General features: G+C 48.2%; 1 protein-coding gene across 2 annotated transcripts; it reads right to left on the bottom strand.

The window, feature by feature from the left end:
- Window positions 1–1,043: 1,043 nt before the first annotated feature.
- Window positions 1,044–13,879, bottom strand: LOC138112411 (2-hydroxyacylsphingosine 1-beta-galactosyltransferase-like). Of its 2 annotated transcripts, none has more exons than XM_069019477.1 (6): window positions 13,778–13,879; window positions 6,537–7,384; window positions 3,760–3,899; window positions 3,510–3,586; window positions 2,910–3,129; window positions 1,044–1,987 (listed from the first exon to the last, which is right to left on the bottom strand). In XM_069019477.1, the coding sequence occupies exons 2-6, from the start codon at window positions 7,380–7,382 to the stop codon at window positions 1,672–1,674; spliced, it is 1,599 nt and encodes a 532-aa protein (XP_068875578.1). In that variant the 5' UTR covers window positions 7,383–7,384; window positions 13,778–13,879; the 3' UTR covers window positions 1,044–1,671. The 2 variants fall into 2 exon arrangements, with proteins under 2 accessions (XP_068875578.1, XP_068875577.1); XM_069019476.1 differs by lacking the exon at window positions 13,778–13,879 and adding an exon at window positions 13,160–13,258.
- Window positions 13,880–15,078: the final 1,199 nt, after the last annotated feature.

Genomic DNA, 15,078 nt, shown 5'->3' with positions numbered 1-15,078 from the left:
AGACAGAAAGGTGCCAGGCAGGCAATGCTCCTACTACTAACCTACAATGCCCATTTTTCCCCTAATATCTATTAGCACCGTGCTCTGATCTCCCTCTACCTCCCATTAGGAACTATTAGGCTCCACATCCTCAGCTCAGAGGGAATGAAGCCACAAAGGGCTGCTACAGAGCAAGGCTGATGGGTCGTCCAAAGTCACGTTGTCCCCTCTGCAACCTGAGGGTTGGGGAGGGAAGACAGCAGTGCCTGGCCTCAGAAGAGCCCCCAAGTCAGAGACAGGCACTATCCCAACCTAGAGCCTCCTAGAAGCCCAGCCAAACTATTGTTTCACAGGTTGCATATAGAAACACATCTTTCATCTGGAAAAAGAAACACATGGAACAGCAAGCAAGATCAGAACCTAGAACCACCAGCAAGGGCAGCTGTGGCAGTGAGGTTATTCTCCAACTCGTGCCAGCACTGCAGTGGCCCCAGTGGGAGCATGGAGCAGAGCCCTTGATCCTCAGTGTGGGGCACTGGCAGTGGGACCATCAGACAATGTTGTGTGCAGGTTGTACAACTGCACCCATTAGGTTTGCCTTAGAGTCCAGGGTGAGTGAAAACACATTAGGTATCACTCCATACCATGTCCCGTGTGGGGCAACAGTATTGTCTATTCACATCAAAATGAGCAGGCATTTCCCTTTTCTTCAGAAAGGGCAGAGCTTGCTGTTTATACATATAAATATGGTGTATGGCCCACTGCCTATGACCAGCTCTCTGAGCTATTGGCTGTTCATCCTGGGGTCCTGGCACTTACATCTGTTCCAGATTTTTCTTTCATCACAGGTTTGGAGATGCTATGGGCATGGGTGTGTGCCACATGAAGGCAGAGGAGGGAAGGCACTGCATGAAAGCGTGCAGAAAGGCCAAAAAATTGGTGATGGGTGTATGTGGAGACCATAGCAGCAGTAATGAGAAAGAAAAAGCACTTTAATCTTGCTTGAACAACTTCCTGTCACAAGAATCACAGGTTCACATTAAACCAAGACTGGAGAACTGCCGCACAGGAGAAAGAATGTAAGTTTATTTTAAAAAACAATAATTTAGCTCAAACACAAACAGAATTGCAGAGTATTGACTGAAGCAGGAAGAACAATATTTACCCACAGAACTTAAAACAGACCAATTTTTCTCTCTTGTAGATGATACTTTCAGTGCCCTTCCTTGTCCACAGCTCTGCTTCAGTTCTCATCTGCACATAAAGGTATCCCACCTGCTGGGGCTCTTAGTAACAAGGTAGAGGCAAAATGGTGTCTGCTGCACATGAAATGCTGTTCCTACCTCCAGAGCCTCCATGATCAAAAAAGCCAGAAGAGCAACACCAGCATCTAAACCAATGTGCAATACAAAGGGAACAACTTGCACTCCTCCCTGGAAGTCTACCTACCCATGCCCCATTCCCAGCATCCTGGCCAAGTGCTCCCACCCACACCTGAATTCACCCCCCCGCCCACAGGTGCTGTACACAGAGGTGTGCACACAGGCCTTTGCAACACTCCTCCCTCCCCACTCTCTTCTCATCCAGACCTGCAGATCTTTCACCCCTCTCCGTGCCTGCATGCCATACATTTCTTGGCACAGCAGCAGTTCATTTCACAGTGATGGGATATGCCCTGGAACACACTGGCCACTACTGCAGTTTTTTTTCATCTGTGAAGTGGCCTTTCATGCAACTTCCATTCTGATACACAGGGCTGGCTCCCTTCCTTCTGCACCACACCACGGATTTGTAGAGAACAAATCCAATACTAGCCAGACATAGCAAGAGAACAGCCAAGATGTCCAGGCAGAAATACTCATAGAAGGAGAGGTCGTAGACAGCAGGGCGAAGGTAGGGTGCCCCATCATGACGAAGGATGTACTCCAGCCAATACACTGTCCTGTTGAGAGCATGCATTGGTCTGTCCAGGTGCAGAGCTGAGATGTGCTGGGCTGCTTTTCTGTAGCTGCAAGGGAAGATTACAAGACATTTACCTTTTTACAGAAGCTTTGTACCTGAGAAGTGGTCTGAGACATCCAGTGATGCTTTCAAGTCCCAAATAATACCTTGGGAGAGGGGCAAATTTCTTCCATTCTTCTTCTGGAAGCCACTCTGATGGTACTTTCCAGCCATGAAGGCACAAGCCAGAGTGTATTTTACTTTGTGTTTTGTAAACAACACTGACAGTTTGGCTTGCAAGTACCTGTTCAGTGAGTTCATGTGTATTGCACTTTCTGAGAGGAGTTGCACCCTAAGACCTCACCCAGCATCAAGCAAAAGTTACACACTTGATGAGGCCAAACCCTTCAAGGTACCAAACTGCAACACCTCTTAATAGGTAAGAAATATAAACTATTTAAAAAATCAAGCTCTCAGAGAGCATTTCAAAAACCAGCAGTTGCACATGTCCCGTTAGAAAACAGGAGCCCTGTACCACTTTTCTGTTCCTGCTTCAGTTCTAGGAAAGAGCAGAGTATATGATTGTCAGAAGGAGCAGATGGAGCATTACCTGCAGTTCCCTGACTGTTTCTACAGAAAGTTGTTTGGACAAGTCCAGGGAGGTCCCAATGTGAAGCTGTGATCTCACTCTCCCTTATGACAGGCTGGCATTAGGAGAAGAGGTCTGCTCCCCAGTATCTCAGAAAACTTGATAAGAACATTAGTCAGTCAAACCAGATCACACTCTCTAGCAGCAAATGCTGCAGTATCTCCTCCTGCACTGCATCTAAGGATTTTGAGGCAGTGACACATCTGGCCAGCTGAGTAATGCTTGCGACTGTGCTTGGTCCAGAAGCCACTACAGGCAGTGTAGGGGTCAACACAAAGTCACACTGGTCCCTACACACTGTCTGCACCAAGGAAGAGCTTGATGCTTCCAGATGCCTCACCTGGGGTCAGAGATGACTGTGATGACAGCCTGGTAAAGCTCTTCTTCTTTTACTCTGCTCCAGTCCATGAGGATACCCATGCCCTTTGCCTGCACTCTGGTCATGATGTCAAACTGGTCCCCATAGAAAGGAAAGCCCACCACTGGCACACCGTGGTAAATTGCCTCAAATATACCATTCATCCCACAGTGGCTGACAAAGGCTTTCACATTGGGGTGGCCTGCAGGTAAAGAAACAGCAGCAAGTCAGTGCCTTCCACATTGCAACAGGGCTACCAGGGGGTTCCTCAACACACAGTGTTGATACATGTTTTAGGGAAAAACAGGCATGCTGAGCAGAGAGGATGCTACCCTTTGGGAATACATCTGGCTTTCGGCAGCCCAAAAATGCTGAGTAGAGCCTGGAGGAGAAGGGAGACAGGAGCCAAGCAGCTTCAAGCAGGTGTTAGGTGAGGATCATGTTTTGTACAGATCAGACACACAAGAAGCAACAGATTTAGACCCACACAGGTGCTGTTATCCTTATATGCCTTTGCTGTGGTTTGGGCTAAACTCCAGGGATGTTGCTAGCAGCACACACATACACAGAACCCAGCCTTACCTAGCAGGTCATTCTGGGGCAGCCACCCCATCATCAGCGTATTCTCACCCAGGTTTCTTGGCTTCTGACCAAAATATCTGTGGGAGGAGACAGAGGAAGGGGAAAAAAGGGGAAGAGAAACACATAGAGAACAATAATAAATTCAATCAGACCAAGAGACAGAAAGCAAATTCTGTGACTTGAAATGAATAACCCCTCAACACTGTTTTTCATCCAACTCAAGTGAAAATTAATCCCATTCCCTTTTCACCTCCACACCACCCTTTGCGGGAGGCGAGCAAATGCACCAGCCATCTTCTCCACCAAATCGCTTGGAAGAGCTCGGATCCCGATGCCAAAGGAGACAACAACGACACCCGCCTCTGCTGCTTCCACCCAGAGACGCAGACCCTGTGGGCAAAACACACACAGCTGCCTTGAAGTATTGTTGCAGAAAGGCCCTTCCCATTCTTGCCTCTGTCAGTAGAAAGCTGTCCACAGAGAAGATGAAGCCAAATCCACCTGGAGTACAAAGCTACACGGTTTTCACCAGGCAATGAACTCTAAAACTACTGTGATTTTTGTACCCAGCCAGACAGAAATTATTTGAGCACCTGCTGGCCTTGGGAGTTTGCAGGGAGGTGTCCAAAACTTGCATTTCATAGCATTATCTCCTGCATTGGAGGTAGCACAATTACTCTTTGACAAGAAAGGTTCTGAAAACATAGGGCCCACATAGGAACAGCCAGGGGACAGAAGGAAATTGGAGTAAAAAAGAGGAGGGCTATTTTCCTGTCACCACTAAGACAGGATGACTGTCAGGCTCTCTAGATGTAGGCTGATACGACAGACAAAACATCACACAGTTAGGAACATCATCTTGCTGGAGAGTTCCTACAAACTCTCCTGGAAGTGGCAGAAAGTCTTGCCATCTTGACAGGAGACTTCTACCCATCCTTGATAGCTACTTGCAGGCAACAGATTTAGTTTTTGATCACTGGACAGAGAGGTAGCTACAGATCCAGTAAAACCTACAGTTATTTGTCCTTCATTTAGAGGCTACCTGTAATGCTACATAAACAGGGTTGTACCTAGAACAGAGTGTGTACTTTTTTCAACCAAACCCAGAAGGTAGCAGGGAGAAGAAATCAGCAACCACAGCTGCTGTGGAGCAAACATGGACTATTCCCTTTTATGCCAGGCTGGGCTGAGTCTATTTCTCATTATGAGTTCTATCCTGCTTCAAGTTTCCCATGTATCCCAGTCAGGGGTATTTTAGGGAAGTTTAGTAAAAATCTTTTTAAATAAAAAAAGTTGGGGGATCATAGTACAAAAGAGCTACAAAGCACATCTTAGTGTTACTCTCTGGGGATACTTCTTTGTTGTACGCTTCAGAGATGCAAGCCTATCTTTGCAGAAATACTTAGAGTGCCCTAAAACAATCCAAGAATCAAAAAGTTTACAAACAAAAGTTCACAATAAAAAAGTTTACAACAGAGATATTTTGGTGTCTCCATTCTTTTGAGTTTCACATCCTTTGAGCAGTACAACCACTGAAACTGCTACAGAAGAGAAAGTGCTAGTTTTCCTTTTCTGAATAAAAGTACAGCAACTCCTAAACCAAATGATTATGTTATCCATTACAATTGGGCCATAATATTTGACTTTCAGAAACAGCATTGAAGTTGCCAGGGAAGCATGGTTGACCACCAAATGTTCTCACTTTCTCTCAAATACATTATCTATATTTAACCAAGTCCTAATTAGAAGCACTCAAAATCATAGTGTTTCAGATAGGAGGAAATAAACATCTTAATTACATAACCCTGCTCCATTTCAGATGGGACATTCTTTAAGATACACCTAGACCTACAGAGGCCCTGTCTTCTGCTGGCATCCCATAACGTGGACACAGACATGCCTACCTGCCAGCATGACAGCCACCACCTACTGCAGGGCTCCAGACTTATCTCCATCATTCTTTCCTTAGGTGCCCTGGGATCTGTTCTGGAAGTTGTGAAGCACATGAGTAATGCCCTAGCAAACAACTCCCTTCTTTATAAGACAGGTGTGTATGTGACCAGGTTGGACCAAGCCAGCATTTTGCAAGAGCTGTGAGGCAGCTACCCTCTGACCCAGCTTTTGCATTTCATTACCTGCAGGCCATGCCATGTGGGCAAGGCTGACGTGCAGTCAGACACATCTGGAGACCTTCTTTTTAAGGCACCTGATCTCACTTTTTTTTAACTGAAAAATATTGGCATCCACAGGTCTCTAATAATTTGGAAGTTGAAATCTTATCTCCATTTCAGGCCCTTAGTCAGGACACCAGGACATCTTGACTGCCCAAGTTTATTTCCCCTCAATGTTTGTAAAAGTGGTAAGACAAGTCCTGCTCTGTTCCAATGCTGTCTTCAGTCAGAGGCTTTAGGACCTTGTCCCTCTGAATTTATTCCTGGGATTAGTGAGGCATAGGCTGGAGAAAGTCTTGAGAGGAGTTTTCAGGACTGAATCTTGAAAAAAGGGGATGATACCCTTCAGTTTTCTACGCTTTGGGATTTTGCATTGAGTTTAATGAAGGAACAAGTATAGCTCACCCCTGTGGTTTCTTAAGACCACAAGTTCAAGGGCAGAAATGCTCTGTGAGAAACAGGGTGAAGGAGGAAACTCTGGATTAACATATATCAGTGATGAAACAAGGAAGATTAATTGTTCTTCCCATTTCCACTTTAGCAGAGGAGCAAACAAACTATTCATGATCAAGTCCCAAGGGCAACACTTTCAGTTTAGGAATTCCACACACCATTTTATATGGACAATGAGGCCAAATCCCACTTCAGAGTGGACCACTTAATTCTACATCCTCCCTGCAGCCTGACAGCCCTCAGTGTTTTCTGTCTCCCTAATGCACCCACAAGCACCAAAACACAGCAGCTTTCCAGACTCTTGGGGCTTCAGAACTTTTACAAGGTTCTTCCAAAGAAGATCTGTAGTAAGTAGCTTCCCCAGTTAATGTGCCATCATAGATCAAAGCTTTCTTGCACTTACCACTGGAAGGGGCTTTGCAGGCTCAGCGAGGATCCCCCCTGTGAAAATGACATGGGGGAGCGTTGGACGGGGAAAGTCCAACACCACATCATTACAGAGGAAGAAAAGACTAGTTCCATGAACAAGGTCCAACATGGATGTCTTAGGCGCCACCCTATGCTTCTCCATGAGACGTTCAAACTTGGGCAGGATGACCAGTTTTGTAGCGACACGAGTGATTATGTAGACCAGGAGATTCCACGTCCTACCAAAGAAGCCCATCTTGTCTGTCATCAGGGAGTTGAATTCAGGGACATAGGCAATTGGGGAGGTGGCACCAATCTCTGCTGGGAACCAGAAACCAGTGGAAATCACAGCGTATTTGACTTGTAGGATGTGGGCCAGGATAAATCCGCACATCTCATTGGGGTCCACCAAAAGCAGGTCAAAGTGCTCCCACTGGAGCTTCTGCAGAAGGGTAGAGTTTCCCAGTACTAGGTCACAGTTTTCCAGGTACTTCTCCAAAAATGAAAACACCTCCAGAGAGGTCATCTTCCCTTGAAAGACACGCTTTATCTTCTCCTGCACCCAGGCATCTGCACTCTCTGTGCTGAAGATACCCCAGTACCTCTGCACGCGGAAGCCAGGCAGGGAGGTTTCCACATCCCGACCTTCATGAAGTAGCAGCACAGGGTCATGGCCCCGGTCAGTTAGTGCCTCTGCCACCCGCATGAAGACTCGCAAGTGGCTGTCAAAGACTATGGTGGGCATGATCAGCACCTTGGCACAGTGACATGGCTCCACAGTAAATGTAGTCATTAGGAAAAGAAGAGCAGCAGGGCACGGTAGCACCTTCATCATCTTCATCACTGCAAGGAGACAAACGTGCCATTAATGTAGTATCTCTGTCATGCACTCAACAACTAACAGTTGCGATTGTAGCTGCAAGCCAGAAGCTCATGAGCTGGGAAAGGAGAGCAGTCTGGAGTTCTTCACTGGGAAACATCCATCCCCATCTACCCTGTGTTGCCCTAAGAAAAAAAAAAAAAAAGCCACAAAAAAACCCCAACAACCAAAGTCAGATATCAGGGTCTTTTCAGGGGAGTTTTCCAGAGTACCTCTTCTCTGTGCTCCTAAGGCTCAAAAACTAGCAGACTGACTCACACAGAGTTACAGAGGGTGAGTGGCTGGAGGAGCTCTGCTGGGTCACCGCACCAGCAGGGACACTTGCTGCTCAGTCCCTGTTTACCGCTACAGAACCAGCTCAGCTGGATTTTATTTTTATTTCTGTCCAGCCAGAACAGCTGGTTCTCTCTGAGTCCTTGATGTCTGTGCAAGATCGCAGGGAGGCCTGCAGAGCTTGGTGGGAATGCCAAAAGGTATGCTCTGGCTTTGGCCCTCACATAGCTGGCAAGGCACCTTGCTCAGCACAAACAGGGTGGGAGCAAATCCAGGTCACAGCAGGACCCACTGAGAGGAACTGCAATTCCAGAGAGCATAGCAACAGTCTGGACAGAGAGCTGCTCCAGTATGGATCAGTCATGGGAGGCTCTTGGGAAAGGGCTGGCAAGGGAAAGCAGGTGCCAGGATACTCATCCACTAGAAAAAGGTAAACCCAGAAAGCAATCCCAGAGATAACATGCAACACCTATGGCACACTGATGCCCCTTAGTCACACTCCTAAAGCCGTCATCCCCTCTTCAGTTTGGTGAAACACCCAAGATTTCTGTTGTGTAAGGGATGTTGCTACATCACTGGAAACGAATGCGCCTCACCCACACCTAGCATTATTTTGGGAGAAGAATTATGTGATAATTATTTGGGAATAGTCAGAAGCAGGAACCCAGTTCAGACATGCTAGGAAGCAGCAGAGGGAAGGGGAAGAAGTTACAAGGGGAACAACTAGAAGTGCATTTTGGATGGCCCCCACACACTAAGCCCCGATGGGGTTGCAGGGATGTGGTAGAGTGGAATTTGGTACAAGATTTTCTGACAGCCTCTCCACTAGTGCTTGATCAATTAAGATGTGGGAAAGAAATTAACAGACAAGATTCTGCTAAATACAATCTTCAGACTACCCTCAGCAGCTGACTATCTCTGGCCAAACTAAGCAAGTAAGGGTGCAGACATGGGAGAGTAAAACTGCTCTCTTCTTCCTCCATTGCTTTCTTGTCCCATGTGGGGACAGGACATGGGAAAGAAACAAGCAGCTGCTGCTTGGGACCCTATCCTGTTTCAAAGGCAATTCCTGCTAGTGCTTGGACTCCCAACCCTTCCCACCCAGGGTCAGCTGTGTGGCTGTGCCCACACAAGTGATGAGAAACATGAGAAAAGCTAACAGACACCAAGGGGGTAGTTGGACCCACAGAACAAAAGCTCTAGGAGAATGCAGACAAAAGTGATGGGCTGGAGAGAAGAAAGCATAAGCTCTGCAAGGAAAGTAAGGATCTGCCCAGCATCCTGCCTCCCTAACAGCAAGAAACAGGTGGGCCTGTGACAAAGTGTTGGTCACAACAGAGCTATAGCCCACAAAGCTGGTCTGGTACTCAGATTACCCGAGAGGCCCAAAGGGAACTTATCCTGCCCAACACCAGGGAAGTTAAAGCATTTGGCTATGACATTCACAGCAGATCCAGGAGCACATGCCGCTTCCAGGAAACATGGGAAGGATGGCTGCCGTGTACTCCTGATCTCCTCTGGGATGGCAGGGAGTTAAGGACAGAAGCAGGTATAGGCTTGTCCTGGGGCACCTAATGGGTCATACATGCACATAACTATGCCAAGAAGAGTAGAAGAGGTTTTATATGTGGGTAGGGTGTTTTCTCATTGGGCAACAAGTAAAAGATGAAGAAATAGTCTGGGTAAAAGGAATAGTTATTTAAAGAAAAAAATTGTCACCCATCTTCAGCAAGAACTGTGTTCTGCCATGGACCTATGTGCCAGACATTGCTGAGACCCTCAGCTCAGCCAGGACCCTCTGGGGACTACCAAAATCCAAATGACAAGTAAGCTGTCAATCTCAGCCCTCAGGTTAGGGGCAGATGCTGACACAGTGAGACTTGCAAACTGCTCTTGGTGGTTTCATCCCTTCCAAAATCAGGAGCAATCCCTAAAGGTGCTGGCTCAGGAACCTCTTCTCCCTACCCAAGCAACAAGGGAGGCTGTAAACCTTGCTAAGAGGTGAGAGGATGCCAGGCTGCAGGAAGAGACCTTTTTTCCTGCTCCAGCTCAATATCACCAGAGATAATCTCTGCTCTGTCCATGCCTGGAGACGTACCCTGGTCATAGCTCCAGCCCTAGAGCTGTGCTGGATACACCAGACAGATCCTTGATTTATAGTGCTATTGGGATATAATGAAGGCTAACTACCAGCACAAAGGGCACAAGGGCTCTCTGTCCCTTGTTCAGCAACTAGTCATTGTTGCAGTCTCAGGTTGATAGCAAAGGGGAAGGAAGTCCCAGACCTAGACAAGGGCTAAACAGCCCAGATGAGGGAAGGCTCAAAATCCAGCTGCTCACCTCCCTGGTTTACCTCTTACTGACCCAAAGCTGCTCCATGAGCTCTGCAGCAGGACCCTGCAGCCTGGGCAGGTGCTGTGGCCAGCACGGCTCTCTGGCTACTGGAGCTCAGCTACTGCAGGCAGGTAGTCTTCAATAGAAACCCTCAAACACCTGGGCATGAGAATGTGATTCTCTAGGAAGGTGAATTCACAGCTTGTGCCTTGACAGAGGTGCAAGATCCAAGTAAATGACAGATCCCACACTAGGCCTGAGAGCAGAGTAGAGAGAACCATCTCCTTGCTTGTGGACTGGAAGTCCTGGGCTAGTGCCTACATCACATAAATACTGCAAAAATAACCCTGCCACTACAAGTGGAAGAGGCTTGTAAAGAGAGATTAGACCCTTCCCTGTTTTCATGACAAGTGCTTGGCAGAACCATGCCAGCTGGCTGATTTACACAGAGCAATGCCCCTAACATCACAGTTAACACCGGCAGCCAGAGTAAAGGTTCAAGAGAACTGTTAGAAAAACCCATGCCACAAATGTTTTAAGTTTCACCGCTGCAGCATTCAGGGCAGAGCAGGCACCTCAGCAGAGCAGGACCAGAGCCTGCTGCAGTGGGAAGCAAGACTGTCACCACAGGCAGCAACATTTCCCCTACCCTGCACACCTGGCCACCTTCAGCTGCTGGGAGATTGCTTTCAAAGCCACAGAAATGCATTGACACTGAAAAGTGAGGCAGCAGAAAGGGAGCAGAGAGAGCACAGCCCTCTGAAATGCCCCTGAGAAACCTCTTACTGGGCTGAAACTTGTCCCATGATTTTGCCCTGTTTAACGTGTTTAACAGGGTATGGCTCTGGTATTGATCGAAAATTACACGAATCAATTTAAGAGGAATAACTGAGCAGCTACAGCTCTAATTCAATTCAGGTGCCTTTTATTAGGCTGAAGTACTAAAACCTCTGACAGGAAGCAGTCTAGGCAAAGAAGCCCCCAAAGAAAGGGCAGCAAGCAGGCTGAAATGCAAGGACTGCTATTTACATCTCTGCTCCTCCCCCACTTTTTTATATTACTTGTTTCCTGCCTAGGACCTGGAAGCCCATGCACATGGGGCTGAATTATTTCCCCTCCTGCATCCTAGTCTCTGTGAAGGTCTTGTCCACAGTAAGGAATGTTTTCACTGCAAACTTCTCAGGAGTTAACAAAGCACCAGAATTCATTGAAAACAAAAAGCAAAAGATATCTTCACCTGGATGCTCTAAACTCTTCCTGAAATAAGATACTGAAGTTGCCTGTTCTGTTGGGTATGGTCCAGAAAAACCAGGACCACCTGCTACAGGTTGACAGCAAGCCTAGCTGCAGCTAATTTATGGAAGCCAAGACTCTGTGAAAGCAGGCAGGTATGCAGCTCCAAGAGCAACTTTGTCACTGCAAAAGGATATTGCACTACAAGCAGGAGCTGCCATGGGGAATCCCTAGTAAAAACTTAGGGGATACAATTCTGTACAATGCCAACTTAACAAAGAACTGGTTGAAATAGCGAAATCTCACCATCAATCACATCTAGCCCACTGCTTGGTGGGCTTCTGTGCTGTGGTTTTGGTTTATCGCAGACTCTGGCTTAACCAGAGTCACCTGGGTAAATAACATTAAAACATTAGTATTAGCACTACAGTATACTAATATTAGTATTACAGTGCACCAATATTAGCATTAGTATTTTAGCAGAGAAAACAATGATAAAGGAAAAAACTCCCCTTCAGATATAAGCATCCCCTGGCAGTCTACAACCCTGAGGGTTTTTTAAAATATTGCTTGAACACAGACTGAATAGTGCACAGATGGTCTGCTCAAAACAACATACCTTTCTAGCATTTTTCCTAGCTACGTATTCATGGCAGCCCATTACAATCACAGAGAATGAAGGAAATCAAGATCCCCAAAGGACCAAAGGGAACAATCACAGCAGTGATCAGGTCGGCATCAGAATAATTTATACTTTTCACCATGTTATTGCTACTGCTGCCACAAAACAGCACCAGAAGTGCTCTGGCTCATCTGTTCTGGACAAAGATTGATGTAGTCCCCAAACAGTTCCTAACTTTTGGACCTTTGGACCATCTTCAACATCCTTCCTGTCTCATTAGAGTTATATGGAGGAAGTTCTATGGCAAGGTGGGAATCTGTGGGCTAGCAGGAGGTTGCCAAACGATAGATCACTGCCAGGGAACCATGATACTAAAGGAAATACTGGTCCATAACAACTGAGAAAAGAAATAAAGACCTGGGTCTCAGCTTGTCACAGTATTTAAAACTACACACATCTTCAAGACCTTGAACTAGGGGATGGTGTCAGACATCACACATCTGCTTCCCCACCTGGCCTCTCATCATACATTAAATCTGTCTAGGTAGTAAGTGAGATTTCCCCCACTCCATATCCACAGGCTTCCTGTTTGTCTTCTGAAAGGAACAGAGATGGTTTGTGACACCAGGGTGCTCTGCAGTAACAAGTTCTTCCGGACAGCCTTTTCCTCTTGCTTACAACATGGCTGCAAGACAGAAGCAGCTCATTTGAGGCTGTACTCCTCGTGAGTGGTCTGAGGTCTGCAGTGTGGAAGCAAGTCAGAACATTATTTGTAATCCCTGGATGAAAGAGAAAGAAAAGCTTGGGGCCATTTCCAAATAGTCATGTGAGCCATAGACCTCAAAGTGAGAGCACATGACGGGGTAGTGCATTATTTGGTCTTAAGAAGAAGTTATGTTTGTATAACAGTCAAGTTAAAGAAGTTCTTCAGACTGCAGAGAAAACTGGGAAGATACAGGTGCACCAAACTTTAGAAGCAGTCAAGAGGAGTGGGGAAGGAAAGAATCTTCCCATTTACTACCTCATCATTTCAGCTTCTTTCTGCAGAGAAGCGCCACATTAAAAGAAAAGTTATTAAACACTCCAGAAGGTTGTGAAATCTTGTGTATAAAGGTCTGGGGACTGATAAAGTCCTGACAGACAAGTCTGATCACATTTGACAGAGTTACAGGAGTAGAGAAGCTAGGGATGAGTCTTATCTTCAATGAAACAATTGACGCCCTCATGTAAAAAAAAACCACAATCAAACCAAAGAGCTTCTTGGCTCTGAGCGTACCAGAGGAATAAGACCTGGCTGAGCTGCCATAAACAGAGGTGGAAGAGGGTTGCATAGGAAGAGGAGGCAGAACAGGAGATGGAAGATACTCCTGAGATGTAATCTTCTAAAGGAAGATGAAGCAAGTTACACAAAAGCGCTCTGAACGCGTGTCCATGTGCCAAGGCTCTGGTCCTGCGCATTGAAGCGGATGCTGAACTCACGCCCATCAGCAGCCTCGCTGGAGCAACCCAGGCTGCCCACCCGCGTCCGGGCAGAGCGGGGGCCGGGCTGACAACTGGGAGTTCAGAACGAGTCCCTGTCCCCGTCTCCCCGGTCGAGCAGCGCTCAGGTGCCTCTGCCATCAACCCAGCAAGCTCAGCCCAGCCCTGCAGCGCCCACCATGAGCGCGGCTGGCAGCCCCCGCCCGCGCATCCCACCGAGCCCGCCACGCCGCAGGGCGAAGGGACCCTCCTCGGGCGACAGCCGGGCAGGACACCACGGCCCGCAGCGGGGTAGCGCCGCCGCTGCGAAGCCGAGAAGCCTCCCCGGTGGGACGGGCCGAGCAGCACCGGCCGCAGCTGCCGCCGGGCCGGCTCCTCCCGGGCCGCCCGCCCCCGCCGCGGTGCCAGCACCCACCTGCAGCGAGTCCCGCCGGAGCGCGGCCCGAGTGAGAGGCGCGGCGGTGCGGGAAGTAGGAGGGAAGAGAGAGAGGAAGAGAGGGATGCCGCCGCCAGCTGCCCGCCTTCCCCTTTCAAGCCGGCGGGCGCAGGTGGGGCCGGGCGGCGCAGCCCCGGCCCACGGGCCGCACCCCGGGCTGAGCCAAGCCGAGCCCGGCGCTGTGGCACGAAGGCGGGGCGAGAGGGGGGACCGGGCGAGAGGGGGGACCGGGCGAGGGGGCACGGAGAGCCGAACTTGCTGCTCCGGCAGCTCGACAGGCAGCAGGGCAGCGCCCGTCAGCTGCAGCTTGTGCCTCCGGCCCGGCCAGCGCGTCTGAACGCTGTCAGAGTCTCCCGTGACCGCTGCTGGGCCCTGCCCGGACGCCCCCAGGGCCCCGACCCCTTTAGAGAAGAGTGCAATAGGAACACGGTAGTCAGGACAGCAAAAGGGAAAGGTGCACAGGGGAATCGAGATGTGAGGAACAGTGTTCCAGCACACACCAGAGGGGGGATATCCTGTTGGTCCAGTTCCAGGACTAACCATAGCTGTAACTGCACCACTGTAGCACAGGGAAATCAGGCCTCTACACCAGGACAGCAGGATGTTGGATGAGCAGAGATCCAGGGTAAGCGTGTCTAGCAACTGCAAAATCTTGTGAAAGGAGCAGTTTTTCCCAGGAGTGTCAAGCACATCACTTTGAGTCTCACAAAGCATCTCCCATGCCAACAGTTGTTGCACTTGCTCAGTCAGGTGCTGATCTCCAGCGAAGCTAATGACATTTTTCACATCCTCTGCTGAAACTTCAGGTAGTATTACATCTTCTACAGCATCACATTCAAGGTGGAAGGCTGTGGCAAAGTGTTGGTTACAAACCAACCGAGAGCCCAATGCACCTGGTGCATCATCCCACCCTTTCCACAGAACCATAGTGCAAGGGGTAAAATTGAGCATTACAGCACTCAAGATCTCCACAAGGCCCTACCTATCAGCAAGCTGCTTTTCCTTGCACACATAGATTTCTTCCTCTAAGAGGATACAGAATTCAGTTATTTTAAGTAGGTCTATACAGGGTTTTTCAGTTATGCCTATTCTTTCTTCTTCACATATGTTGGTGCTTATATGGCCAGCTGCCATACAGCTGATTGGGCAGCAATATTTGAAAAGACCTAAGACAACCTTCTGAAGGGAAGGCACTTGAGCAGCCTCTGTTTGCTTTGATAAAAGCTTCTAGCATCTTACCCAAATTTCTTGCAATCACTCACCAGGCAGCTGCACAGGCC

The sequence above is a fragment of the Aphelocoma coerulescens genome, chromosome 6 (genome assembly GCF_041296385.1).
Source record: "Aphelocoma coerulescens isolate FSJ_1873_10779 chromosome 6, UR_Acoe_1.0, whole genome shotgun sequence".
NCBI classification, from domain to species: domain Eukaryota; kingdom Metazoa; phylum Chordata; class Aves; order Passeriformes; family Corvidae; genus Aphelocoma; species Aphelocoma coerulescens.
This window is presented reverse-complemented; position numbering and strand designations above follow the sequence as displayed.

Excerpts from the sequence above, each read along its gene's own strand:
- LOC138112411 (XM_069019476.1), bottom strand. The coding sequence starts at position 13,214 with ATGCAACCCTCTTCCACCTCTGTTTATGGCAGCTCAGCCAGGTCTTAT. Across the intron at positions 3,587-3,759 it reads CCGCAAAGGGTGGTGTGGAG|ATATTTTGGTCAGAAGCCAA; the intron begins GTGAAAAGGGAA and ends CTCCTCCCACAG. Across the intron at positions 1,988-2,909 it reads ACAGTCATCTCTGACCCCAG|CTACAGAAAAGCAGCCCAGC; the intron begins GTGAGGCATCTG and ends CTTCCCTTGCAG.